Raw genomic sequence first — 27756 nt, 5'->3', positions numbered from 1 at the left:
AAAGTAATTGCGTGAGATCTTCACGGTCATTAACCTGAAAATCAAGCGTAGTCAACTTGTGCTCGTTGCTTTCTCGTGGACCATTTAAGCCTAGAGGGCAGTTCTTTGACCACGATCCGAAAATGCCGGCCTAAACGACACCCGCTGCCAAAGCTCAACGCTTATCCAAAGTCGAAGCTTTTTCGAGTCTCAAGATCCGCTGAGATCTGAACAACGAGCAGTTTCTAACGAATCGTCGCGCCGCGTAGACAGCACACATTTTTAAGTTGTTTTAGAATTAATTATTGTTGCTTTTTTATATGTGTTTAATCTCGCCTGGGATTAGTCGTAATGAAATTGCTGACAACTCTGCTAATTACTTTGCACTTGGCCATCTCCAGTGCGGAGTTTTTCAGCTCTACAAGCAGCTTGGAGCAACTGCTGCGCACTGAGGTGATCCTGTTATCGGAGCTACAGAATTATGTAAACGAGATCAAAGAACATGCTGAGTTACTGCAGAGGTGAGAATTAAGCTAATGATGCCAAGAATACAAAAAACTGGCTGAAAAAATGAAAGTCTCAGCTAAGTTCACTGGCCAAAAAATGCTAGCTGCTTTGACTTGCAAACTAAATTGATTTAAATGAGATCAATAAGTCGATGCTTTGTTCCAACATTTCTGCCTGAAAGTATCAGCTGAGTTTTCTGGATAAAAAGTTCTAGTTGCTTTGATTAGCAAACTAAATTGATTTAAATGAGTTCAATAAGTCGTTGCGTTGCTTTCTGCCTTAAAGTCTTAGCTGAGTTCTTTGGTCAAAAAATGCTAACTGCTTTGATTTGCAAACTAAATTGATTTAAATGAGATCAATCAGTCGTTGCTTTGTTCAGGCATTTCTGTTTATTATTTCCATTGTTTATCTTGTTAGTACAGCATCTTCATGACCTTATGAATATTTCAAAATTAATAAGCAACTAACGCCCACAGTTGTTGGTATTAATAATGAGGTAGGCAGGCGGCCAACGCATATGAGGCAGCTTCTTTAGTCTTTCGGTCAAAACAAATGGTTGATCGTCGACTTATCGACTTATGAACGGCCTCTCAGCTTTGTGCTTCGGATGCTAAAAAGTAGCTTTATTAGCTGGATTTGGGTTGGTTTTTTGTGTGTGACTAAAATGAACGGCCGCTTTAAGCAATTTTTTTTCTTTTAATTACATTTTATTTTCGCATTCCCATCTAACCGGTTTACATTATGACATCTGGAGAAGTGTCTCGCCTAAGAGTAAAAGTGCAAAAACGCGCGCATTAAATTGTTTATTTAGTTATTTATGATAATCTTGATCTGTTCTTTATTTACAACCATGCTAATAGTTTTCATAATGTGCAGCAACTAATTATGCATTTTGTCACATTTTATGAGCTGCTAATTTCTTTTCGTTGTCTTTTGTTTGACATATCTTCGGCAAACTTCTTTTTGATGTTTATATTAAAATATCTATCGCTCTCGATTGTCGTTTTTATATAGATAATTGCTGCATGTTTATGCGATTATTCAGTTAAAAGTGTCAACGACTTGCCAGATTTTTGTTTTAATATCGCATTTTAAAGCTGAAATGTTGAAATTTCATATTTCACTTTTATACTTTTGTTTATTCGACTGTCGCACGTAGAACCTACAAAAAACCGGCTTCCAAATGAGAAGCACCGTTAACAAATTATTAAGAAACATTCGCAAACGTTAATATATTATTTGCACATTCTTGATTTTATTTCGCAATACAATTTGCAACTGTTTACATCATTCAAAGTATAGCAAATTGTATAGTTGTTGATTTGCTATAACAATTTCTTTCTTTCTTATATGTGTATGCATCTATTGAGAAATATCTTATTGACCGCAAGATTGTTATTTATGACTGTGGGGCGATTAGAACAAACGAGTGCTACCACTTAATGGACAATATCGATAAAAATCGCAGATGATGTCGCGCGGCGTCGTTTTGCCGTTTAAAGTTATGGCGCTATTTAAATGGTCGATAAATGTTATTTTGCCAAAAAAAAAAAGAAGCGTATAAAATATAAAATCATTAATTACTTAAAGCCATTCATAACTATCTGGCAGAAGACGCTCACTGAGTGCATCAGATATAGTAAAACAAAAGAGACTTTCTCGATAGCATCAAATTGATGTTATATGTTATCTTATTTATATCAGTTTCACATTTCTAATTAAACTTGTTCCATTAATTGTTTCGATTATGCAACACAAACAGAAATGCTTCTAAGAATATTTAAAGCACAATAGATTTTAAACTTTAATCAAAGTATGACTAATTTTTTAACCAGTTGAATTTAGCACGTCTATTCAAAATTTTTAATAGTGTTTTCTAAAGTTCAGATCCATTTTATGGCCACTAGAGTATTTGATCTTCGCTAACCCAAAGCAGAAGCTTCTATGCTATGTTTTTTGTTTATAAACTTCTAATTAATTTAACTATGACAAAGTATTAAAGTGTTTGCAAATGTGTTGCCAGGTGAAAAGGCACCACCTGAACTTGGTCCCCAAAAAACAAAAACACAACGACACATGACTGATAGATGAATTATGTAAATTTGTGTTTATTTTTTTTTCGGTGGGTTTATGCAAATTGAAAACAAATACGAGTGCGAGAGTATGAAGCAATTTAAAGTCTGATTAATGTGTAATATCGTAAATCCGGCATGGAATTCCATCAATGTTCTCTTGCAGTGAAATTGATGCCATTAAAGCGGAACATTTGAGCGCCTCTGATAGCATCGAGAGCTACCTCAACAATCCGGTGAATGCGTTTCGACTGATAAAGCGACTGCACAGCGATTGGGAGACCTTCGAGAGCAGCGTAGAGAGCGAAGCGAGCCGCATTAGTTAGTATCTCTAAGACTTTCACTCTCAAGTTGTCTGACTAACCCACTTTCGGTTTCGTCTATTGTCTGACGACCTTTTGAACAATAGATTACCTCGAGGCGATTGCCGGTCACCGCGAGAACTTGAGCTATCCCACCAAGGAGGACTTTGTGGGCACTGCGTTGGCTTTGACGCGACTGCAGCAAACCTATCAGCTGGATGTGAGCGAACTGGCGAGTGGCATGCTGAATGGTGTCAAATACGGGTGAGTGGGCGTGCGTCATGTGGCAATCACAAATCAAACTACAATGACAGCTCATCGCTTGCAGCGCTGCAATGTCCTGGCAAGATTGCTTTGTGCTCGGCCAGCATCTGTACGAGTTGCGTGACTACAACAGCACGGTGCCTTGGCTGCAACAATCGATGCAACTGCTGGCGCAGCAACACTATGCCGATGAGGCGGCATCGCTCGATTTCATGGAGGCTGTCGTCAGCTATCATCAGGCAATGGGCGACTATCAGAATGCGCTCAATTTGATCAATCATGTACTCAGCGTGCAGCCGGAAGAGCGACTGCATCTCCTAGAGACGCGTCATCAGCTCGAGCAGCTGATTACGGATGGTGTCAAGCGTGGTCTGATGCACGAGGTGATACGTCGTCCAGGTGACTATCATGCCAGCAAGGAGTTTGAGCTCTATCAGCAGGTGTGTCGCGAGGAGCTGCTGCCAACGCCGTCTGCACAAAGGGATTTACGCTGTCGTCTGCACAGCGGAAGAGCTGGTGAAATGAGCTATCAACCCTACAAGTTGGAGGAACTGCATCTCGATCCTTATGTGATACAAGTGCACGATGTCATTGGACTCCAAGACACCATTGATTTGCAGCAAGTGGCGCGTCCCAAGCTGCAGCGTTCACAAGTCTATAGCTTAGGTGGCAATGATCCGACTTCAGCCAAGTTTCGCACCAGCAAAGGCACGAGTTTTCCCTATGAGAAACATGCAACAATGCAGCGATTGAGGCGACACATGGCCAGCATAACTGGCTTGAATATGAATTCTGCTGAGCATCTGCAAATAGCCAACTATGGCATTGGCGGTCACTACGAGCCGCATATGGACAGCTTTGATGCCACACATGATTACGCTCAGGATGTGGATGACACCAATCGAGTGGCCACGGGCATCTTCTATGTGAGTCAGACAACTGGAAAATCGATTTCAATATCTTAACATTTTATTCTTTATAGCTCTCAGATGTGGAGGCTGGAGGCGGCACTGCTTTTCCGTTTCTGCCCCTACTGGTTACCCCGGAGCGTGGCAGCTTGCTCTTCTGGTACAATCTGCATCGCAGCGGCGCTCTGGATTATCGCACCAAGCACGCCGGTTGTCCAGTGCTGCAAGGCAGCAAATGGAGTGAGTGGCAACAGAGAAATATATCTTAAACATAATAAATATATATTCTTTACTCAAACAGTTGCCAATGCCTGGATACGCTTGAAGGGACAGCAAGATATTAGACCTTGCGCTCTGGAGCGCGATCATGAGATCTCTTTGCCTTTTAAGGACTATAACTAAAACAAAAGTATTAGATGATAATTAAAGTTTATTGTGATAAATATCAAACAGAGATTTGTTAGCTGATTAAAGTGATTTTATAATTTCAAATCAAATGAAAATGAAGTGCTTACTAAATGCAAAAATCGTGAAATATTTCACGCTACTCATTTTTGTTAAGTGTGCAAGGTCTGAGGAACTCCTGTCTAGTGGAATGCACCCAAATGTTGCTGACTAAAAAATAAGAAATATAAATAAGAAATAAAGCATATAACAGATTCATTCTGAACACTTACTTCGCTTGAAACCCTCAAGCACCGGACAACCAGCATGGAAAGTGCGCTCATCATTTTCCAGGGATCGCAATTGATTGTGCCACATGACCATGGAACCCTTTATGGGCTGCAGGAATACATTGAGCTTAGGGAAAACCGTGTAGCCACCTTGCTCCACATCAGAGAGCTGGAATGTAAATCAGATTTATAATTTGCCATAGAACAAAAGTGACTCCAACCCACATAATACATAACTGTGGCTATGCGATTGCCCATGAGCTCATATTCGCCGGTCAGCGAAGACATATAGTCCCAATGTGGTGTATATTGACCGCCAATGCCATAATCGGCCACCTGCATTAGCTCATCGTAGTGCATATCGAGCCCAGAGATGGCGCCAGTCAACCTCTTAAGCCATTCCATGATGGGCGTGTCGTATTTGAGCCAAACCTGTTGACTGACACGAATATCGCTCACGCGATTGCCATGAAGCGTGGACCGCACCTTGGTCTTGTCTTCGGCTGCCACATAGATTTCCTCAATTTGCACATCGCTCAGCACACCGTGATACACATGAATATCCGGATTGCGATGCGCTTCCTCCACATTCAATGGCGCCAGTCGGAAGAATGGATGACGCTTTGAATCGCGATAGCAACGCAGAGTTTTATCCTCTGGCTCATTCCTCGGCAGATGTTTGCCCTGACAAAGTATCGTATAGTTGGCCCTCCAATCCATTTCTTCCTCTTGATCCGGACACTTTTCAGCTCTCTTCTCCAAGTATTTGAGTGTATGTAGGGCAGGCAGTGAGGAATCCTCCGGTACCGCATCTGCCAAAATGTCAACAGCCATTTGTTTTTCGCCCAACTCAATGTACGTCAAAGCCAAGTACTCGAGCACATCAAGATTGAACTTCTTCACCTCTTCGCTGTCCGCCTCCTCGAGCATATCGTATGCCAAGATTAACCACTCCAGTGCCGCTTTATAATCCGCCTGATCGTACAGATGGACACCAATTTCATAGCAATCACGCCACAGGAAAAATGTGCCTGTAGAGAATTCAGTGCCTGCAGCAAAATCAGAAGCTGAAATGTTGTATGTTTTCTGCAGACGCACAAAACCTCTGGCAATGCCACGCAGATCGTCGAGTTCTGGAAAGCCAATTTCTTTGGCGATGATATCCAACACGGCCTGGTAAGCTAAGCAGAAGTTGGATTAATTTAAATAATGCCCAGCAAATGCTCGAAACAAAATCAACACGAACTGTTCGTTATCGGATTGTCCTCCAGCTGTGCGTGCAACTTTTCCCAGTCCTCGACCAGACGTCTGGTCAAGCGAAATGTATTCAACGGCAGCTCCCAGTATTCGTCGCCCTGCTGCTCGGCCACTTCATGCTCACGCTTCACACGTGCCACGAAACTGTCAACAACAACATCAATCAGCCGCTACGTGCAACACTTCTGTGTGTGGAACATTTTCATACCTGCGATACTCGTCGAGCTGCTTCTCCTGGTCTGTCAAGAAGTTACGCGTGGCAATCACCAGCTCCTTCTCCAAATTCTCCAGTTCCATCATTTTATCAGCGGATGAATAAAACTCGCCATTGACAGCACTTATACAGAGACTGCTGCAGAACAATAGAATACTGAATATGCTAAAACTTTGTTCGAACATTGTGGAAATTGAAAACTGGGAAATGTATCGACCTGGCCAACGAACTGTTGGCTAATGAATGTCGAGAGCAAAGAACAGCTCAGCTTATGCTTGCTATTTACATTTCTAATAACCCAAAAAAAAAACGCGTATAAATATTCCAGTTAATACTGTCACGTATCCACACGCAACAAAAACAGATGTGGCTAAGTCAACAACAGCGCAACGATGACGAGAACATCAAGAACTTTTCTAATATTCAATTTTCCCACCTCATGTGTTGCATTTTACATTTGAAATCCCACGGAACAAGCTTCTCAATTTATGCGGCAGCAAATAAATCAAATACACACACACACTCAGTGTCCATTGACAACGACTCTCACTCTTCCACACACACACTCTCATAAAAGAACACATCACATACATTCACTTGCTGCACTTTGCTGTCCGCGTAAATTGAATTTGCCGTTGGCGCTGCAAAGTATGCAACACATGTTGTATGCGCTTTTTACCAGCAACCGATTTATGCAAACACCCACACATCGTTATCTATTTGCCACAGTATTCACTCCCATTGTGGCACAGCGAAATAAAATTGTGTCACTCACAGCATTTGCAATTTCTCGTATTTTTATTTTACACTCCTTGCAAAGTGTAGAGTATATCAGTAAGTTCGTTTTAATTGAGATTGTTTGTTGTTCTTGTTTTCTTCGTCTAGAGATTAAAACTATCAATATACAAAAATGTTTTGATAAATTCAATAATAGTAGCATGCCTAAGATGAAACTAATGTCAAAAACTGTTGACAGTTAGTTAAGAAAAAAAAAACAGTATTTGTGTGTTTTGATCGTTTTTGTGTTGCAACAGCCGGGCCTCCATTTTGGGTGTGTATGTTATAGGTGTAGATGCTGTATGTACAATAGGAATAGAAACCGATTTCCGGCTGGCTGGAGCATATAGATAAAGGTATGTAAGTAGAGTAAGTGTAAGTAAGCACATGGGGCAGCTGGCAGTTGAGATAAAGTGACAGCTTGAGCATTCCTCTCTAGATGGCGAAATCACCATGATCCGCAGTCAGATCGCAGGGTCTTCTAAACTCCTGACCACGCTCATGTATCCACTTGTTGGACACTAAAAGAGAACATAACTCAGTTGCAGTTTTTATAAATTTGTATAGATGATAAACTCACCCCATTTGGAGCCTGTTAGCACTGGACATGCAGCATGTCGCGTTCTCACATCTCCCTCGCCCGAACGATGCAGATTCATCCAATATGCTGCCGTGCCCTGTAAATAAAATACGATACATAGACTAACATCGATTTGGGATGACCTTGTTTCTGCTTCGACAAACCTTTTTGGGCCACAGCGCAGCATGCAGTGAGGTGAAAACTGTGGCGCCTCCCTGCTCCACGTCGGTCATCTGCGAAAGGGCCAACAACAAAAAGAGATAAGTAAAGTTTGGCACGAGTTTACAAAATTTGGTTGCAGCTCGTTAAACTTACATAGAACAACATGGTGGCAATGCGATTGCCTAGATTGAGACCCTCGAAGGCACGTTTCTCCTCTCGCTGCAAGTCAAACCAAACTTTAACAATTTGTTCTGCCCGAGGTCAGACCTCAAACTTACCCGCGCAAAGTCAAAGTGTGGCTCGTAGTGACCGCCAATACCGTAATTGACAACTTGCAGTTCCTCCGCGGAGTCCATATCGAGGCCCGTCATATCGGCGGTACGCTGCACAACTGTGCTAATGACACGATGCTCGGCAGTCTTTAACCAAGCGGATTTGCTGATACGATAGTTCGCTGTTTCCAGCGCTCCAGTCACAGAGTTTTGCACGGTGGCACGACGGAAGCGAGGACGCGCCATGCGCTTAATAATCTCAATTTCGCTGTCGTACATCGCATCGTGATAGATCACAATGTAGGGATCCTTGTGGGCCTCTTCCAGCTTAAGTGGTGCAATGCGCAAGAAGGGCACATTGTTGGTCACATAACGACAGCGCAGTGGACGCAGCTCAGCTGGCGAAGGTTTCAATTCTCCACGGCAAAGCATTTCGTAGGCTTTACGTTCGGTCATATCGAAGACACCAGGATCACTCTTAGCCACAGGCTGAATAAATAGTTTAAGAAATGCATTTAGAATTAATGTTGTAGATGGAATCCAATTGACACCTTACCAAGTCGGAAACGGGCATTTCATCGCTGCCGTCGTCGCCCTTCATTTTGCGCAGTTCCTTCAGGTGGGCAATTTCCTTTTCGTAGAACTTCTTGTTGCCATTCGCACGCTCATGGTTCGGCAGCAGTTGCAGCAACTCATTTGTCATGGTCAGTGCGCTCTCCACGTTGCCTGGCCAGCGCAACAAATTCATCGCAGGAGCAGCAAGCAGCGAACGAACGGTGAGAGAGAAGACAAAATTAATTGCTGCCTAAAAGCATGCTACAGTTTTTTTTGCTTGCTTTCTTTATTTTACTTGGCCTCCACTTAAAATTGCCACTGCTGCGACCCCAAAAACCCAAACTAAAAGTTAAAATTCGTGCAAGTTGTAGGTACAGTAGACCCTCGCCAAAGCTGACTACACTTAATTGTAAATTCTTTGTGAACTTGCTGGTCATATTTTAAACGAGCCGGACAAAAGTATGCAATACTCTTAAGATTTCCATTTCCATGGAATTGCTCTCTCACTGAAATGATTAATACATTAAACGATAGCCCCTACGTTAAATGCATAATAAATTATTTATACGCTCCCAAGTGTTCTCCTCCTCCATTTCACTTTGATGTACACACATACATTCACTTTTAATGCCACGACACGAAGAAGAAAACGTATGTATGTTAAAAGGAGCAAGCGAAATAAAAACAACTTTTATTTGCGGCCGCAAAGACAAACTTTTTGTGCTCCTTGCAAACTTGTCCTTTTCTTGTTGTTTTTCTTTGGCGCAAAACTTTCCATTTTCCGTTTGGACATTTGCAAATATGTATTTGTGTTTATTTATGGCCACCGACCAGCATATTTAAATTAGTTTTCCAATGCCATTTGGCTTTTTGGCCTTAATTAGTTTGCTTAAAGAGAGATAGACTCTTAAAGCATTGAGTATTTTTCGGTAGTTTAAAGCTTCAGAAGTTGAATCTACATATTGCATGCCGTTGGCAGCAATTGTGACACATGTGCGCTAGACAAGGCAACACCGCTTGTGTCAAAGTGCCTGGAAACAGACGCCACAGGGAAAGCAAAAGAAGTCAGAGGATGTGCATGTTTTTTGCACAATTTCCACAATATGACGGCAGTTCCGTGCTGCCATGGCATGCCCATAAATACAGTCGAGTCGCGCAACAAAAAAAACAACGGCAGAGAAACGTAGTCATTGAGACAGATACGCTTACGGAAAAAGTTACAGATACAAAGATACAGCTACAGATTGAAATACAGAGAGATAAAGTTATGTGTAGCAAACTGTCACAATGAGTAAGGACTACGAGTATATGCGTTAAGCAGGTTCCTTGGCCTGGGGCAACAATCGGGGTAATAAGGCATTAATAAACCGTACCTCAAGTACGTGCAGTTCAGCTGGCAGAAAGTACGTGATGTGCTGAGCTGATAGACCCCCAGAAGGCGGAGGACGTTAAGTCAGTCACAATATTGTCGTAGCAACAATTTTTCGCACTTAACGACCGGAGCTTAATCGCTGGAGAGCACACCGAAGTGCAGCTCAGCTCGCAGTCGCCCACCTGGGCTGTAGAAGGGCTACAGCAAAGTGCAATTTCCTGCAGCCAAATGGCCAGTGACAACAAGAGAGAGAGCCATAGAAACAACGAGTGGGCAGCCCCGCACAGCCTCAGCGGCAGCCCTCAAAAGTGTCATGCAAACGAGACGAAACGTGAGCCAGAGAGAGAGAGAGAGCGAGAGAGGCAGGTGTAGGGAGTGAGCACACAAGAATAACAGTAAACAGTCGCACAAATGGCTGCAGGGCGATGGAGAAGCCCAAACTCAAACACGTAGCAAACTCGGTAAGGTAAACTCGTATTTTTTTTTAGCTGTGTGTGTGTACTGTACACTTACCCTGCTTGTAGGTGGAGAAGGCGAGGTATTCGAGTAAATCGGCACGCGTAAAGCTTTGCGTCTGATTGTGTGGTTCCTCCAGCATTCGGGCCATTGCTTCGTTCATCCACAAGACCGTATGGTAATAGTCTCGATTAACGTAAGACTGTCGTCCCAGCTCAAAGCAATCATCCGATGACATTGCGGTGCTGTTTCGAAAAGCATCCACATAATAAATCCCATGATTTCAAGTCTGCATATTTTGCATTTGCAACTCACCTGTACTGTATGCCATTGAGTTTGCCACGTGCCACACTCGATGTGTCCAGTTGATAAGTGTCCTGAAGTCGCAGCAAAGCCACAGCTGCCCCATTGAGATCCTCGTCCGATGGGAATTTCAGCACATTGCGATATTGTGTGAGATTTTGCACAAAATCTTTAGAGTGTCGTTGTTGGTAAACAGCATCAGTTTCAGTTTTCAGAGATTAGTCCATTCGATTAGTTCGACTTACCAGTGCCCACATCATGCTCCATCAGATTCTCCACTTGACGCCAGTCGGTGGTCAGTCGTTTGGTCAACAGATACGCATTGATGGGATTCGAAACGTAGGCGGTAATATCACTGGATGCATCCGCATGCTCTCTTTGGTATTCGTCCATTTTGCTGCGGAAAGTTTTACAAAACAGATTACTAAGTAATTTTGTTACAAACTACCAAAATGTACGGACGAGGAGGGAAAAAAACTAAACTAAAATTCTAACCGCGTTTGCGGCTTCGTGGTAGCTTAGGGAAAAAGTTTAAATGGATTAAAGTTACGCTCAAATTATAAAATCATTGCTGCTGCTGCTGATTAATTGCTGAGTGGCAAAGTTGCTAAATCATTTTATGCATTATAAATAAATGTGCTTTTCAAATTATGGCTACATTAAATTAAATACTTATGGCTTTTAAATTATATAAATGTGTTTGCAAATAAAAATGCGCAGTAGAAAGTTGAACTAAGTTTGAAAATAAGAACAGAAACAACAGAAATTGCATTAAACTTTAAAATTTCACTAAAATATTTGAAATGTTCTTGGAATAAATATGAACGAAAGTTTTAATCTCTTGTAAAAGATACTCAGTTTCAATAACTTGGTTAAGCTTTAAGAGAAATATTCTGAGTAATAAACAAAGAGCGGAGTTTTAATGTATTTTAAGCATCAATAAGTCTTAATAACTAAGCCCAAATTTCACAGAAATTTCTGAAGTGTTCTCAGCATAAATAAAGAGCTCAGTTTAAGTATCAACTAAGCATCAATAAGTCTTAATAACTAGCCTTCAACTAGTATTAGACTAACAGCTTACTCACATAGAAAAGTAGTAGAAAAGTGAGAGCGACAAAATGATAAATAAATGCAAACAACTTGCATAAATTTATCACGCTTCGAAATGTTTGCTTCTGTGAGTTGAAGCAAAGCATTTATCAACAAAAATATTGCAAAAATACAAATACTTTGCAATGCTATGTGATTTGTCATGCCATCATTGAAAAACACAAAAAGAAAATGAATGGAATCTGTTTGTGCTTCTTTTGTGTGTGTGTTTTGCATATATATTGTTTATTTATTTGTGTGCAATGTGTCTTAACTTAAGTGTTGAACAATAATTTAAAATTGATTTAACAATACAGGTGATATTTAGTTTTAATTTAAATGGAGCTCACTCTTTGTGAGTTCCACACACTATTTTAAGTTTTGTTGTTGTTTATTTACAGTCTTTGTGCACAAAATTCGCAGCTGGAATTTCGCATCAAATTGAATTATTAATACTTGTTTTTTGGTCTCTTAGCCGTTCCGGGGGTGTCGTTTCGCAGGCGAAAGAATAAATAAAACTAAACTAAACTAAACTAACAAAACTATAGTAAGAAACTAAAAGTAGTTGCTGCTCAGACCACATTGACGCGGTTATCAGGTGGCGGACGATAACACCACAAGCTGCCAATGACGCCAAGGCCAATGAAGAACATGGTGAACGTTGACAGCCCCAGGATGACGCCCGTGGTGACATCGTGCAGCGGCAGACCGGGAAATGGATCCAAGACGAGTATCAGCAAGAGGCCACAACACTTGAACAGACAGAAGATGGTGACCAGAATGTATCCTGAGGTGTAGCTACGATTGGGCAGCCAATCGCATTGTCGCGACCGAAAGCCAAGGAAGCCAAGTCCGACGCCACAAAATGAGGCAACCAGACCGAACTGCAGGTAGAACGCTTTGCCAAACTAGAGAAATAGATAGAGAAATTGCGTTAGTTTACGGAATGTATCTCAAGCTGAAAAGTATCTCAACTTACGTGTGCTATCATGTAGATGATGAGTCCTGCATTCATGGTGCTGCCAACAACAAGCATCAGCGAGACAATTGCCAGCGTGATGGTGGCATTTGCCACCTTCTGTGGATACGACGAGCTGTTGTTCTTGCCTTGCAGCATGCTCAGATCTTGCTCTGGTTGCTGCTGCACACGTGGACTAATCACTGCCTGCGGTGGCACCACAGCTGGTGGCAACTTCACCGTCTCGTAGTGCAGACGCTGCGGCGACAAACGTTGCTGCCGCAGTGGCAACGCTGGCGATGGTGCCACCGAAACCACGGAGCTGGTGGTTTGTTGTATCTGCTGCTGTTGCTGCTGATGCAAGTTAATGTGCTGCTGGCTTTGGTAGAGCTGCAGTTGCCGTTCGCGTTGCAGCTGCTCGTAGTGTGCCGCATTGCGGGGCGTGGAGTGTGCCAATCGTGGTGGTGGTTGCATCTTGCGCGGCGTCGTCAGCAGTTCGTGCAACGCGCGTGTCGCAGCTGCCGCATTGCGTTGCTGCTGATGTTGCTGCTGCTGTTTTTGCTGCTGCGGTGTTGAGGTGCGCACATTGTAGGTTTGACTCAGCTCCGTGTTGCTCAAGCAGGTCTCCTGCTCCAGCTGCAACTGCTCCTCCAGCTCATCGTCATCGTCCGCCTCGGTTGGAATCACAGCATAACGATGTGCGCGTCCATTGTGCATTTGTATAATCTCCTGATTCTCATCGACCAACTCTTCATCCTCGGCTGTGGGCACCATTTGATAGCGCTGATTGCTGTTCTTGTCCACAATGAGAAACGTTTTGCTGCCAAAATCGCTGGAGAAGGCATGTTTAATCTTTGGCTGCTGCGTTGGCTTTGCAGGCAGCGCATTTATGTTCGGTGGCAAGCTGGCAAACTGTGTCTCCTGCTGCTGCTGCTGTGGCTCCTCGTGGAAGGAGTGCGGCTCCTCATCCGACTGCAGACCATGCCGCGAGCTGTAGCGATCGAGATTGTCTTGGGAGCGAGCCAAACGCTGAGCTGCCTGGCCGGGCACAATGGCATAGCGACTTGAGGCAGCACCGCCCAGCTCCTCGAGCGGCACAAGCGCATAGCGTCCGCAGCTCGATTGCGGTGATTGCTGCTGTGGTAGTTGCTGCTGCTGCTGATGATGATGTTGCAGCTGCAGCTGCTGTTTACGCGTCACCGAGCGCGTCGACATGCTACGCTGCATGCGCAGCGGCCCCTCGCGGGGATCGCGATACTTCGAAGCGGTGGCGGTGGCTGTGGCACTTGCTGCATTGCGGGACACCGCATTAAAGTTCAGCTGCAGGCTGCGATTGTAGATCGATTCAACGCGAGCGGTGCTCGATGGCACCGGATAGAATTCGCTGTTCTGGCAGAATGCCGGATTTGTATAATTGTGCTTGGACATTGCCGCACTGTACTTTCAACTTCAACTGTTCACTATTCAGTATGCTTCACTGTCACGGTCACGATCACGGTCACTGTGCACTGTTCACTGTTCACTATTCACTGTGTGCTGAGTTTGGTGATCCGCTTCAAGCGACAACTGCGTCTCGACTGAACTAGCCAAGTTGGCTGCCAGTCGCTTCTCGACTTTGCAATTTCCTGCGCAGGCGCGCAGTCGACTGGATCGACAGCGACGCTGGCAGCGCTGCTTTTTCCCCCCTTAATAAACATAAGCATTTACTTAACACACACACACACACATGCATATGTATTTCCACACATAATAATTGCGCTCAAGACACCCGTAGAACAACAATAAGAACAGCAACAACAACAACAACAACATTCAGCATTCGACATTCGGCAGGCGACGTTTGGCGCGTTCCGTTCCGTTTGTGCTGGAAACATCTGCTCCTGCCTCGCCTGTGGTTGCTGCCACATACAACTTCAACTGCGACTGCGACTGCTGCTCAATGCCACATTCGAGGGTTGAAAACGTATTTCGGCCACAAAATATACGTTGAGCGCAGCCGGCTGCCGCTGCTATTGCTGTTGATGTTGCTGTTGCTGTTGCATTCAATGCTTTTATCAGCAGTCTTAAATTTATATTTACTCAGCTCATAACGAAATAGGCGACGCCAATGCCCTCACACCAGCAGCACAGCACAGCAAACACAACGCATACATATAAGCGACTCCATACACAGCGCAAAAGAAAAACCCTCTAACTACAAAACACGCTCTTAAATGCTGTCATATTAAAAGGAAAACATGACACAAGAGTGTGGAGTGATCTTATTAGTTATTTAAAGAAGTAATAGGATACTTCATTTCAATTAATACTTCCTTTGAATTATTATTTAATTTTATTTTATATTCTTTCGTTAAATTATAATTATAATTTCTAGGAATTCATGACATGCATCAAGTGTTCTTATAAGTTCTTTAAAGTAATAAGATACTTCACTATATCACTGAGTTATTATTTAATTTCATTTGATATTCTTCATTTAAACTATAATTATAATCAATAGGAAAACATAATACTATTAAATGACGCGATTTTCAAGATTTTAGACGAAGAATAGAATAAAATTGTTTAGCTAATTCAATTAAATTGAATTTATATTCTTTATTTCATTGGAATTGACGTGAACTTATTTACTGAATATCTCAAATTCAATAAAAATATTTTCATTTAAAGCAAAACATTGTGGTGTTATTATTAAAATATACCAAATCAATATTGGCAAAATACTACAAATTGCATTTGGTATATAAATATACTACTTTATTGAAAATATACCGAAAGTTTTTGCAATATACAATTATTGTGGTATTATTGTTAAAATAAGGCGAATTGATACGAAAAATACGAAAATCAATATTTTGTATATCGATATACTTCTTTATTGAATATATACTGAGTATTTAAACTCATTAAAAATATAGTACTGTTAAAATATACCGAATATGCCTTATATTAAATACGAAATATACTAAAAGTTATATTTGGTATATCAATAAACTAATTTTCTAAAAATGTACTAAAAGTTCTTTGCAATACGAAATTATTATGGTTTACGAAAAATGATAAAAGTAATAATTCGTATATCAATATACTTCTTTAACGAAAATATACCAGAGATTTTCGCCTCATAAAGTTAAAAGATATAAGCATATAATTTTTTCTATATTTATTTTGAATGCTTTCTTTTTTCTCAGTGTATTTTATACACCCTAAGCTCAGCTAGGCACATGAAGCTGCCGTTACATTTGCGCTGTGAATATACACGAGTGTGAATATATGTGTGTATGTGTGTGTGGCTTATCAAGAGTCAATACTAAGCGTCGTGGGCAGGCACCTACACAATTTCCAAACTTCCCTAGCTCTATCTCCCCCACAAACACAGAGTCTCTAGAAATGGAATAACACCCGCAGTTTGCATTTATGAATCGTGTTCTGGCCTTTGTCTGTGGCTAGTCTATGTTGGCCAACTTAATTGGATTTTATCCCCGAGTCCCACTTCCCCCTTCCGCACACACACACACATAAAACCAAAGGGCAGCAACAAAGTCGTAGCAAATCAATATTTGGAGCATAGTGCAAAGCGCCAAAGGATCTGCAGCTGTGACAAATAGCTGAGCATTTGCCGAATCCCTTTTGAGCAGCGAGCTGCCCAAATGGAAAATTTGAAGTTGGCATTAAATTTTAATTTGAAAACAGGCGGCAGAAGGCAGGCAGCAGGAGCGACAGCGGCACGAGCCACACGCCGCATGCGGCAGCAACGATGATGATGATGATGAAGCAAAAGTAGAAGATGCAACGTCGACAACCTTTGCGACAAGGACAAAACATCTGTCAGCTGTTGTGAGGATCTCTCGACAGACAGACAAAAGGCAGCCAAGAGATCCAAACCAGACCTGAGCAGAGCAGAGGAGACAAGAACAGACTTGGTTCCTCCGCAACTCGCCATTTGATTAGGGGAGTTGCCTTACCGCATCCGCTGCGTCGCATTATCCTGCATCTCACATCCTTCCGCTTGCTGCAAGCAGCAAACAAAAAGCGAGAGAAGGAGATACCGAAAGAGAGAGAAAGGGGCCACAACCTCAATCTATTTACTACATAAACATGCATAAACACGATGCTATATATACACACAGAGACAAGGGTAGCTTAAGATATACACCGTAAATAAGATACTTTTGAGCTGGGCGCCGCATAGACAACAAGGACAATGACAGAATGGCAGATGCAACAGCTGCCACACGCACGTGGCAAAAATGATGTGGTAAGGGACAAACACGATGCATTTATCAAATTGTGCAATGTCACCTGCAAAATGATAAGCTTCAAGTATCTTAAAGATACTCACTTCTTGAGATAGCTGAGCTTGTCCTCCTGCACTCGTATGTAACCCTCTAGATTGCTTATTAATACGGATTCAGTCTCAAGTAGTTCCTCCATCTCCGCCAACGCCGTGTAGACCTCGCCTCGAACTCCATTCCACGACAGCAGGCCAAGCAGCAGAAGGACGCCGAGCGTCAATTGCCAGCAGCATCTCATCATCGTTCGTGTGTGTTAACTGTAAGCAAATAAAAAGATAGTTAAGACATTTGCAATTGCATTAAGTGCACCATCATCAAATGTGGCGACAATGTTTGCCATCATCACTTCTCCCTTACTTAAAAGCCTGGCTAACTAATTACTCTTCCCCCTCAAAGTGACCATCGATTTTGCATTAAACGCTTTTTGCTCATGTGTGAAACAGCAGTCTAATCAAACGTAAGAGTTGTGGCTGTGAAATTCATTGAGCTTCGTATCGATTCATTTGCTGTTTGGGTAAACAAAACTTGTCCGTCTTAAAGTCTGCAGCAAGCTGGCTTTTGACTTGAGTGCTGACAGGAATTTGACCACACGGCGAACTTGAGCTCGTCATTTATTTTAATGAGCCATTGCGATACCCTGCAGTCGTAAAGCAAAGGCAAAGGCATCGACTTGGTTATTTTCCTTTCATTTATTCGTTTTATATTATTACGACATTTACGAAAAATCTAATAATGCTTAAGACGTTAAATTGGTCATGTGGGTTAAATTTCGCATTGCCTTTTGCCTACTTTTCTTTTTTCGTTTGTGAAGAATAAACAATCTTAAGAAAGTGTAGAAGATGCGGGTTACTTTAAATGCGGGTTTTAGATTCTTTTAATAATTTAAAGAAAATCAAAGAGGATAAATCCATTGCTATTATCGCTTTCTTTAGCACTTCTAAGGGATAAATCCATTTCTATAATCGCATTCTTTAGCACTTCTATTAATTTGTAATGACATCGTAGGGATAAATATATTTCTAACAACACATTCGTTAACCTTTCTAAAACTTGGTATCTATAATACTCTATAATATTCTTAATAAAATATTAGGGATAGATACATTTCTTTAACCTCTTCAAACCATTTGTAATAACATAATACATATAATTTATTTAATCCCATTCTTTAGCACTTCTCACAGTTTTTTAAAATGTATACGGATATCTATAGTACATTTCATTCATTGCATTCTTAAGCCTTTCTACGACTTTATAATAATTTTAGAGATTTAATGAATATTTTGAATAAAATCTTAGGCATAGCTACATTTCTCTCATTACATTCATTTGCCTGTCTGGAACTTGGTAATAATATTGTAAATTTTTCTTATATTTTATATACAATCTGAGGTATAGATACATTTATTTTATCACATTCCTTCCTTCCTAAGACTTTCTAATAATATTTTAAGGAAAGATATATTTCCTTTTTCAAGTCCTTTTTAATATCACTATAAGACTAGATAGATTTCTTTCATTTATATACAATTTTATCGACTTTCCACAAATGCATAATAATTTTAATTAGATAATTTGAAATTTATTTTCAATTACAGAGTATTCTCAAGTCTTTTCTTCTCTCTATAAACCTCTGTTCTTGAATTTAATTTAGCCTGCCATTCAAAGTACATATTTGTTTTACGACTTTTGGCTTACTTTTGCGGCCAAATCCGTTTATAGCAGTAAAGATTGCAAGCAACATAAATTCGGCTAGTCATTACTCTACAGCAAACTCAAATAGAGGTGGGAATTATATAACTTTGCTTGTCTTGAGCAATTTATTAAAGCATTAATAATAAGCTCGTAGTTATATTTTTACCAAATGTGAAAATGAATGAATTATTGAGGCTATTAATTAGCGATTCGTTGTGCATTTGCTTATTCGCATACTTGAGCATGTTTTATGGTTGCCCAAATCAAATTTAATTTGCATTTAAACGTGCTCGATTGATTAATTTCGATTCGAGGAGCTGTTGCAACAGCAGCAGCAGGACACACTCGGCATGTGCAACAGCTTCTGTTGTGTGGCACACGTTATACAAATGTCATTTAATAAATCAGCATTAATTATTTCAACTGCCCACACACAGAGAACTCACACACACAAACACACTGTGCAAGCTGACAAATAATTGCACACATTAAACAAACACTCAAAATTGAAATCGAAAAATAAAGATGCCACTACTTAAAAAACCGGCTACTTTAACAAGTTCGAGAAACGGCACAGAAAATACAATAACAACATTGTTATCCATATCTCATCGATCTATAGTTAATATGCAAATTCAGATACAATGTGTGTACAACATGCTGCATCATTCAATATTTATTGCTCCATTCAATTGCAATCGCAGATACAAGCTATAAGGTACAAGATAAGATAATATATTTCATTTTTATTGGCGCTGAAATTGAGACAAAGTTTGAACTTCAGTTAACATTTCAGCAAATTGGAAATTAGTTTGGGAATAAAAGCGAAATCAATCAAAACAAATTATCAAGTTGTCTACCTTTAACTTTTAACTGATTTAAAGCCTGTTCAATTTTAGTTTAAAGTTCATTTTTAATTTTACACCTCTTCGAATTAAAGTTTAGCTTACGAAGGCTTAATTTAAGCAGATTATATAAGATTGATGTCAAATAAAATCTAAATTGATTATGTTCAAGTGTGAAGATTAATCGCAATCTCTTAATCACTAATTCACTTAGTTGAAAATTAACTTTATTTAGGAAAGAAAACAAAGAATTTGTGGTTTAAGAATAGTTCAAGTTACTTTAGAGTTATTCTTTCTTAATACTCCACAATTTATAAGATACAATATAACATTTATTAGATACAATACACACATTAATCTAACAGCTTCTTTTAATTAGTAAATAAAGAAAGATTTCATGGTTATTGAATTACTCAAAGTATTTTATAGTTTTTCTCTCCCAACACTACAAAATTTATGAGATACAATATAAAAGTCCTCACTTCGTTTTTAATTTTTTAGCACTTCACATTAAAGTCTAGTTTAAGTAAGCTTCATTAAAGCAGATTAAAGTCAAGTTAAATTTAAATTGATTAAGTCAAATTATAAGCATTATTTATAATCTCTTCATCAGACAGATTGTCCAGTTATTCAAGTAGATACAATCCTATTTTAAATTCAATTTTTAAAATTGTTAAATTACAAACATTATTCGCAATCTCTTCATCAAACATGTTTGTCAATTATTCAATTGGAGTTTAACCCATTTAATTTGGGAAAGTAAAGAAAGGGTTTATGGTTATAGATTACTTGAAAGTACTTTACAGTTATTCCACCTTAACTCTAAATAATTTACGAGCTAAAATCCAACACTCTGCAGTGATTTATTCAACATTTAATTCCACAATAAATTCGTAGTCTAAAAACCGCTCGTTATCAACAAATTCCAAATACTAATCGAGTTTGCCAAAAATATAACAAGACATCAGCTTTTGTTCTATATTCAATCTAATAAATGTTCTAAATACTCTGAACAAGTCTGTCCGACTGTCTTCACAAAGTACAATAGAATTTCTTCCCTGCCCAAATAAAAAAAAAGTGGTCAGAGTTTTGATCGTTTTTTGGTCGAACCGGTTTTGCATAAAATTCCAGTTCTCAGCGGTCGATTTGAGCTGTTTGATTAGAAAGAGGCGCCCCAAAAGCGGAGGAGACACAGAAAGTGGCAAGACTAATGGATGCAGCAACGGTTTTATATCGAAGAGAAGACAATGACAGAGTTTTTTTTATGTCTTCTACTAAATTCGTGTCGATTGCAACGATTAATTGGAGTTCAAAGAACTTTTGGGTTACGAGGAAATCGCTTTACCGCATAGATATGCAAATGTATCTGACGGATACGCGTGGCTGAAGCTGTGCTTGCCTTGCAACAAGCAACAAGCGTCGCATTGTTGTTGCCATCCAACAAACAAAAACAAAACATTTAAAAATCATTAACGGTACACGCGTTACACAATCAAACTTATTGAAATGCAAATATTATTTGTATCTATATGAGAAGCTCACGCTTCAGCTCCATCTTCTCCTCCTCCTCCAACTTCAGTTCATCGCCAACTTTTGCAGCTGTTGTTGCTGCGAAAAGCATTGAAGGAATGTTTTCTTTTAATGAGTTCAGTGAACCGCACCACCAGCTGATCATTCAGCTTTTCTTTTCGCTTTTTGTACAATATTTATCTCAGAAAATATTCGCATACGAAAAAGAAAAAAAGAGCAGCAGCCACACAAAGGTAACTTTAATGGAATTGGGCGAAAAATACTTGCGCAACGAAAATGCGAAAAGCGAATGTGGGGCAACCAGAATTTCTGCTTGAAGCGGCAAGAATTCTTTTTGCACAAAACAAAGTTGCAGTTTTACCTTTGAACCCGACAACTGAAAAAACAACACAACACAAGAGTTGCAACTGAGATACTTATTACGCAAATTCAGCAAACATTTGCGAAAGCGAAAGCAAACACATTATTTAACCATATATATTATTATTTTTTATATTTGTATTAAATACAAATGTCAGCCAACAAATTACCATAGATACTGGATAAACAAGAATAATTTAGCAACTGTTTTGATTCGAATTTCGAAAAAAATGAATTTATGTTAATTAAAAAACACTTTTAATAAATACAACTGCAAACTCAACTTGAACTGGCGAAAACATATTTCAAACACAAACCATTCATAACTATCATAACTATTTTGGCTTAATAATTTATTCGAATTCAATGCTAAAACTCTGTTGCAGAATTAACATTTTCAACGCAGTTTCGTGCTGTGAAATATTTAACAAACTTTTGGTAGCATTAACATCCTGTTTTATGATAGTCATTCCGTTATGTTAATGATTACTTAGTTAAGTTTATGAGTCTGCACTTTTTGAATTTATTGAAACTTTTATTATGAAATATGCTTCAACACAGAAATTACATCGTTAGCTAAGAGTTTGTTTTATCGAAATAAAATCAGATTACATTTGAGGTTTCGTAAATATATTTTTTTTATATAATTCCCTTATATTTTCTTTTTTGATAGGTTTATGAATATTTGTTCTTTAAACATTTGTAAATATCTCATTTTCTAAAAAAGTGTTCAATCAATTATTATTGTCATTTATTTTAAAATTTACATTATGAAGTATGCTTTAGCACAGCAATTACAGCACTAACTAAGTGTGTCTTTTATATAAATAAAATCAGATTAGATTTATGAGGTTTACGTGAATTTTTTTTATACTGTTTCTTATATTGTTTTTTCTAGGCTTATGAATATTTGTTCTTTTAACACTTGTAATTATCTCATTTTCTAATAAAGTGTTCAATAAATCATTATCTTCATCAATGTTAAAACTTAAATAATGAAGTATGCTTTAACTTAGAAATTACAACAATAATTAAGTTTGTTTTAAGGAAACAAAATTAGATTAGATATATGAGAGTTTTGAGAATCTTTATTCCTTGAAAATGGTATATTGTTTTTATATAATGTTTCCTATAATGTTCCTAAAAATTGTAGAAATTATTTTAGAAATACGTTTGTATTGCAAAAAACGCCAAAAGCAATCGTATCTTTACTGCTTTGGAGAACAATCTGATATATTTTGTAGTATTAGAAATATTTTAGCACTTCATCGATAAACTTTATAAAGATTTCGATTAATTTAAGTACTTTTTTCGGTATATTATTGTGGTATTTTTTTATAATATGGTCTTATTGAAAATGGGTAAGAAGTATCTCCTAATCGAACCCTCTTTTCCTCAAGAAATTATATTCTATTTTTCTATATTATGTTTCTTAAATTATTTTTTCTTTTTACACTAAATGTTCAATCAAAAACTCATTGAAACTTAGATTAATAAATAAAAAGTAAGTTTGTTTTATAAATTCATCAATTTACAATCATAAAATTTTGGTAAGTATTCTTGATTTTGTTAAATGTTTGTCTTTTTTCTCTAGTTTTATATTTTAAACTTGGTTCCTTATTTAGTTTTTTTTTTGTGTTATAGGCTGTTCAGTAAATTTTAACATTATATATCTATGACGCTTGAAATCTAGAAAAACTTGTATATACGTTATGTTATGTCTAACCAAGTAATCAAATTTTAATATAATCTTGTTAGATTTGGATTCCGCATTTAAATATAAGCTGGAAAATGTCTTAGCTAAGCTGTAAATTCGAAAAAAAAAACAAGTTATCGCTCAGTTTATTAATCTGATCTCATATTAGCTCTCATTTAGGCAGCTTTGCTTTGTTTATAAATGTAAATTTCGTATAAACGAAAACATTAAATTAATTGAATCTCACTTTACGTTGACAGTCAAACGAATAATTTTAATGCAATTTCGACCAGCTTCACATTATAAAGGTATTATAGATTTTTTTGTAGCAATTGGAATTAAATGAAATGAAATCAAATTAAATGCAACACAATCTGATTAATTATGCAATGAAATTTGAGCATTTGCAGTTGCATAATTAATTTGATTTGCTGTCTGATCAACAACAAAATTGTAAATAATCGAACACACAAAACTCACACACACACACACACACGAAACTTTGGTCAGCATAAGCATAATTAAATTAGTGTGCAACATGGGTGTGCAATTTTTTTTTGCTTGGTGCCCCAAAACATGCCACATTCATGAGCATTCAATATTAAAGTTGTTGCCACAGTCAAAATTCGCGTGGCGTGTTGCAGTTATTGTCTGTGTGCCACATGCGTTTGGTTTATGCAACAGCCAAAAAAAATTGTGTTTTTCTGTTTGTTACTTTTTGCTTTGGAGGCATCTTCCTTCTTTACGTTGTTTGCCACGCCATGGCAACAGCAGCAACACATCATTTAATTGTTTTTTTTTTCCTCCTCGCTGTGTTTTTTTGCATTTTTCACTTGCGCTTCGGTTGCAATTAAGTTATGAAATGTTGTGCACAAAGCGCTGACTAAGCTCATTAGCTAAATGAAGCGACTGGCACACTGACTGAGAGTTTGAAAGAAGGAATGAATGACTGAATGACTGACTGATTGAATGACTGCACTTGCTTGCCTGTTTATACCCGCTACCCATAGGGTAGAAGGGTATTATAACTTTGTGCCGACAGGAAATGTATGTAACAGGTAGAACGAGGCATCTCCGACCCTATAAAGTACATATATTCTTGATCAGCGTCAACAGCCGAGACGATCTAGCCATGTCCATCTGTCCGTCTGTGTGTCTGTCCGTCCGTCCGTATGAAACACTGGATCTCAGAGACTATAAGAGATAGAGCTCTAATTTTTTTCGACAGCATTTCTTATGTTTGCACGCAGATCAAGTCGAATAACTAGCGTAATTTCAAAGCTATAGTTGCGAATTTTGGTATATACAATAATTACTATAGTAGTTATGATTTGGTTGCGATCAGATAAAAATTGTGGAAGTTATTGCTTTGGCTCACAATCTGGTATATTGTGCCGTCAATGGTATATTTTGAATGGTGTACTATATCGATATACCAAACATACCATTTGGTATATTTTTAGTATTTTCGTAATATTTTTAAAATAATACCGCAATATTTTGATTTTATTAAAAATGGGTAGCGGGTATCTCACAGTCGAGCACACTCGACTGTAACTTTCTTACTTGTTTTATTCCAATATTAAAGTCAGCTTTAATTTCCTTGCTAAAGGGAAGCACATAGAAGGTTGTTGTGGCAGGTTGCACGACACCACAAAAGCACAATGTATTGCATAGTATGCAATGCATACACACACATACTGACACGCCTGCTGTCTTGCCACATGCCACAGGCAGCAATAAGCAAACAACACACAAGGCTAGCTTCCGACTACGTCTCCGCCTCCTTTTAGATGAGGCAACCAATTCAAATGAAACTGTCAACAAGCTGCAATATATGGGAGACAATTTCAAGCGGGACACTTGCAGCATCATCATTCAGGTGCAAATGTCAGAGGACAAACCTAGAGCTGTTCATTAGTTAGTTCTGTGGGCAACAAAAAAGTCATAACTCCGCCAAAACAGAAGCTTCGCTGACATTTATGCGACGTTTCATTTGGGACACGATGCGAAACTCTTGTGTTGACATTTGTGCTGAGAATGCAGCACGGATTCGTAAAATGCCACAACACAGACACTTGACTCTTCGCTGCTTTGTTTGTGTGACCTTCTCTTGAGGCATTTGGCTCGCCTGTAAAACTAAATTGACAGCACTGTATTTTGTGTTTCGGTTTTTTCGCTGTAATTTCCATGCGCAGTCTTTCAATTTAATTCGCTTGTTAGATGCGCCTTTAGCGCTTAACAAGCATTTCATTCAACTGTCGTAATACTTTTTGAATACTTTGATTTTGGCACATAATTGGCATAACTTTTATGTTGATGCTGTTGGAGTGACCCCAAAAAAGAAAGAAGAAAACTGTCACCAACTTTTCGAGTTGAACTTGAACCCAACTCAATGTGACGGAAATGACATCAAATATTTATTAAAGGAGATCTGAGATGAGAGATGAGCAAGTGCTTCAAGTGCAAGCAAACAAGTTTGCTAATTATGAATGTCAAAATTACAATGTGCATAAATTTTACATTCACCTTGAAGAGCCAAGAGTAGCATAAAAAGCTGTAGTTGAAACCGGCTTCAAATAGCTGAGATAAAAGTCGTTAAAAAAAAAAAACAGCTAAATAAAGATGCGACTTTGGCTAAGACTGCTGTCAATTATACAACAAAACTGCAGATGAAATGGCAATTGAAACTGTAAGTGGAATTGGAAGTGGAAGTGGAATTGTGGCATTGGAGATGTTAGCGACTTGTAAGGAAGTGTTTGCTAGTGGGGGGAAGTGAGGTTATGTTGGCATTGGGGCACTGGGCAATTAGAGCAACACTTTCATTTGGCCTTTTTACTTCGCTTTCCTAATATTAGCCAAGTGCTTCGCTCGAGCTTCACTAAATAAACTCTAATGAATTGAGTTAAACGATTTCTTACAATTGATTTGCAATTGCAAAAGCTGTTGACGCTTCGTGACCGGTTTTCTTAAAGTTGCCTTGCTACTTCACAGTTGCGAATTGAAAAAACAATCAAATGAATTTGTCATAAAATAGAATAGACGTCAACAAAAAACCAAAAACTGGGTAAAGCAGTTATTAAAAATTAATAAATTTTAACTAATCACCGTTTAACTGCTGTCATTGAACAGGCTTCGTTTAGTTATCGAAAAAAAAATAAATTGTATAAATATATAATTAGCAGAATGCCAGACAAGCAGCCTCCAATTAGAAATGCGCTGCGCTCAATTTGCGTTTCTTATTTGAATTTCGTGTGGTTGGCAATTCGTGTTGCTGCCGTTACTGATTCCAGTTCCAGTTCATTTCCAGGCACTCGGTTTAGGGGTGTGTTTTCCAGTGAACACGGAACATAAACATAAACGAATGTCGGCGCAAAAGCAAGAAAATGAAAACGAACCAAAACAAACGCTAGGAAATGACTACGTGACTGCGGCCAGACTGAATTTGATTCCCGTTGTCCACTGCGCTCCCTTTGCTCCCCCCTTGCTCGTTCCTTGACAGCTCCAACAAACATCATTTTTTTGATGCGAGATAGTTTACTTATCGCCGACACCGCCGCCGCCGCCTCAGCGCAATGTGTGGCGGTCAGCGACAACGACAGCGCTGCCAGCAGCGGCATCAATTGAATCCACACACATGCACATTCATACATACACATGTGTGGACAGTAATAGCAAGAGCAACAACCACAGCGACGACAGCGGCGACAGAATTTAACTGCATAAATATACTTGTGCTCTTTATAAATACATATGGCGCATGCATGAACTTAAAGGAAAGGAAATTATCATGACGTAGTTGTTCGTCGTCATCTCACTCTGGAAATTTCTTTCTAATCACAAATAAATGCTGGAATTCAATTTTATTGACCCACATTTTATCAGGGCAGAGCGAGAGGGCGAAAGAGAGAGAGAGACAACGCTTATCAGTGCAGGACGGAAGCTGCACGCTAAGTAACAAAAAAACTATACGAGATCAATCTACACATGGAACACGTCAGCTTCTTGCTGCCCCCACCTCCTCAGTCCATCTCCCTCACTTACCCAACTTGTTGCCCCTTGATGATCTCTTCAAGCGTTGGCGGCACTTTATATTCTCGCCTTCTTCTTGTTATTGTCGTGTTCACCTTTTGTTTACAGTTTTATCAGAGTTCTTGCACTCACACACACACACGCACACACTGCCACAGCGAGTCGAGTTTAGGTGTCTTGTGGCTCACTGTTGCACGCCCTGCACTTGCCACAAGAGTCGCGACGCGTTTCTTTTTTGTGCTATAAATATGTTAATATATATATTGAGCACTAAAATATAATAAGTGCAAGTACATTTATTCACACACGTGCGTTATTTACGGTCAGTCCTGAAATTTTTGTTTGCCGTTTGCGCTTTGTTAATAAATTACGCTGCCGTTTTTTTTTATTTTCGGTTGGAACGTGTCCACAGTGCGACCGCGCGCTCAGCAGCACAGAATGGAACTGAAACTCGCGTTGTTGTCGCTGGCCGCAGTCGGTGCGCTGAAGAGCGACAGAGAGAGTGCGAGCGAACAAGAGAGCGCACGAAAATATTTGCTTGGTTTTGTTTTGAGTTTTACTTCGCAGTGTTCCACACAAAGCGAGCCAATGCTTAGCTTAGA

General features: G+C 39.2%; 4 protein-coding genes and 1 long non-coding RNA gene across 6 annotated transcripts; 2 read left to right on the top strand and 3 right to left on the bottom strand.

Annotated features, from left to right (window-relative positions):
• The first annotated feature begins 219 nt into the window (after positions 1-219).
• On the top strand, positions 220-4524 carry LOC117574619 (prolyl 4-hydroxylase subunit alpha-2). Its single transcript, XM_034258506.2, has 6 exons — positions 220-500; positions 2725-2879; positions 2968-3124; positions 3189-4050; positions 4107-4272; positions 4334-4524. Exons 1-6 carry the CDS (start codon positions 331-333, stop codon positions 4432-4434), a joined length of 1611 nt encoding a protein of 536 aa, XP_034114397.1. The 5' UTR covers positions 220-330; the 3' UTR covers positions 4435-4524.
• LOC117574620 (prolyl 4-hydroxylase subunit alpha-2) lies at positions 4456-6606 on the bottom strand. The gene is made up of 5 exons (XM_034258507.2): positions 6172-6606; positions 5953-6107; positions 4932-5887; positions 4710-4875; positions 4456-4647 (listed from the first exon to the last, which is right to left on the bottom strand). Exons 1-5 carry the CDS (start codon positions 6360-6362, stop codon positions 4577-4579), a joined length of 1539 nt encoding a protein of 512 aa, XP_034114398.1. The 5' UTR covers positions 6363-6606; the 3' UTR covers positions 4456-4576.
• A 606-nt stretch (positions 6607-7212) lies between these two features.
• Positions 7213-7666, top strand: LOC127566158 (uncharacterized). Of its 2 annotated transcripts, none has more exons than XR_007955438.1 (2): positions 7213-7310; positions 7394-7666. It is a non-coding gene; the product is annotated as an uncharacterized LOC127566158 (long non-coding RNA). The 2 variants fall into 2 exon arrangements; XR_007955439.1 differs by having other exon boundaries at positions 7218-7314.
• LOC117574617 (prolyl 4-hydroxylase subunit alpha-1) lies at positions 7293-27590 on the bottom strand. The gene is made up of 11 exons (XM_034258505.2): positions 27167-27590; positions 17044-17253; positions 10900-11051; positions 10667-10823; positions 10409-10596; positions 8525-8694; positions 7975-8457; positions 7850-7915; positions 7699-7767; positions 7535-7631; positions 7293-7475 (listed from the first exon to the last, which is right to left on the bottom strand). Exons 2-11 carry the CDS (start codon positions 17235-17237, stop codon positions 7390-7392), a joined length of 1662 nt encoding a protein of 553 aa, XP_034114396.1. The 5' UTR covers positions 17238-17253; positions 27167-27590; the 3' UTR covers positions 7293-7389.
• LOC117574616 (transcription factor SPT20 homolog) lies at positions 11937-14491 on the bottom strand. Its single transcript, XM_034258504.2, has 2 exons — positions 12723-14491; positions 11937-12651 (listed from the first exon to the last, which is right to left on the bottom strand). Exons 1-2 carry the CDS (start codon positions 14127-14129, stop codon positions 12316-12318), a joined length of 1743 nt encoding a protein of 580 aa, XP_034114395.1. The 5' UTR covers positions 14130-14491; the 3' UTR covers positions 11937-12315.
• Positions 27591-27756: the final 166 nt, after the last annotated feature.

This window comes from Drosophila albomicans, chromosome 2R, assembly GCF_009650485.2.
Source record: "Drosophila albomicans strain 15112-1751.03 chromosome 2R, ASM965048v2, whole genome shotgun sequence".
NCBI classification, from domain to species: domain Eukaryota; kingdom Metazoa; phylum Arthropoda; class Insecta; order Diptera; family Drosophilidae; genus Drosophila; species Drosophila albomicans.
This window is presented reverse-complemented; position numbering and strand designations above follow the sequence as displayed.

Excerpts from the sequence above, each read along its gene's own strand:
- LOC117574616 (XM_034258504.2), bottom strand. The coding sequence starts at position 14,129 with ATGTCCAAGCACAATTATACAAATCCGGCATTCTGCCAGAACAGCGAA. Across the intron at positions 12,652-12,722 it reads TCATCTACATGATAGCACAC|TTTGGCAAAGCGTTCTACCT; the intron begins GTAAGTTGAGAT and ends CTATTTCTCTAG.
- LOC117574619 (XM_034258506.2), top strand. The coding sequence starts at position 331 with ATGAAATTGCTGACAACTCTGCTAATTACTTTGCACTTGGCCATCTCC. Across the intron at positions 501-2,724 it reads CATGCTGAGTTACTGCAGAG|TGAAATTGATGCCATTAAAG; the intron begins GTGAGAATTAAG and ends GTTCTCTTGCAG. Across the intron at positions 4,273-4,333 it reads GCTGCAAGGCAGCAAATGGA|TTGCCAATGCCTGGATACGC; the intron begins GTGAGTGGCAAC and ends TTACTCAAACAG.
- LOC117574617 (XM_034258505.2), bottom strand. The coding sequence starts at position 17,237 with ATGATGAGATGCTGCTGGCAATTGACGCTCGGCGTCCTTCTGCTGCTT. Across the intron at positions 11,052-17,043 it reads AAGCTCAGCTATCTCAAGAA|CAAAATGGACGAATACCAAA; the intron begins GTGAGTATCTTT and ends AACTTTCCGCAG. Across the intron at positions 7,916-7,974 it reads CACACTTTGACTTTGCGCGG|CGAGAGGAGAAACGTGCCTT; the intron begins GTAAGTTTGAGG and ends TTTGACTTGCAG.
- LOC117574620 (XM_034258507.2), bottom strand. The coding sequence starts at position 6,362 with ATGTTCGAACAAAGTTTTAGCATATTCAGTATTCTATTGTTCTGCAGC. Across the intron at positions 6,108-6,171 it reads CAGCTCGACGAGTATCGCAG|TTTCGTGGCACGTGTGAAGC; the intron begins GTATGAAAATGT and ends TGTTGTTGACAG. Across the intron at positions 4,876-4,931 it reads TAGCCACAGTTATGTATTAT|CTCTCTGATGTGGAGCAAGG; the intron begins GTGGGTTGGAGT and ends TTTACATTCCAG.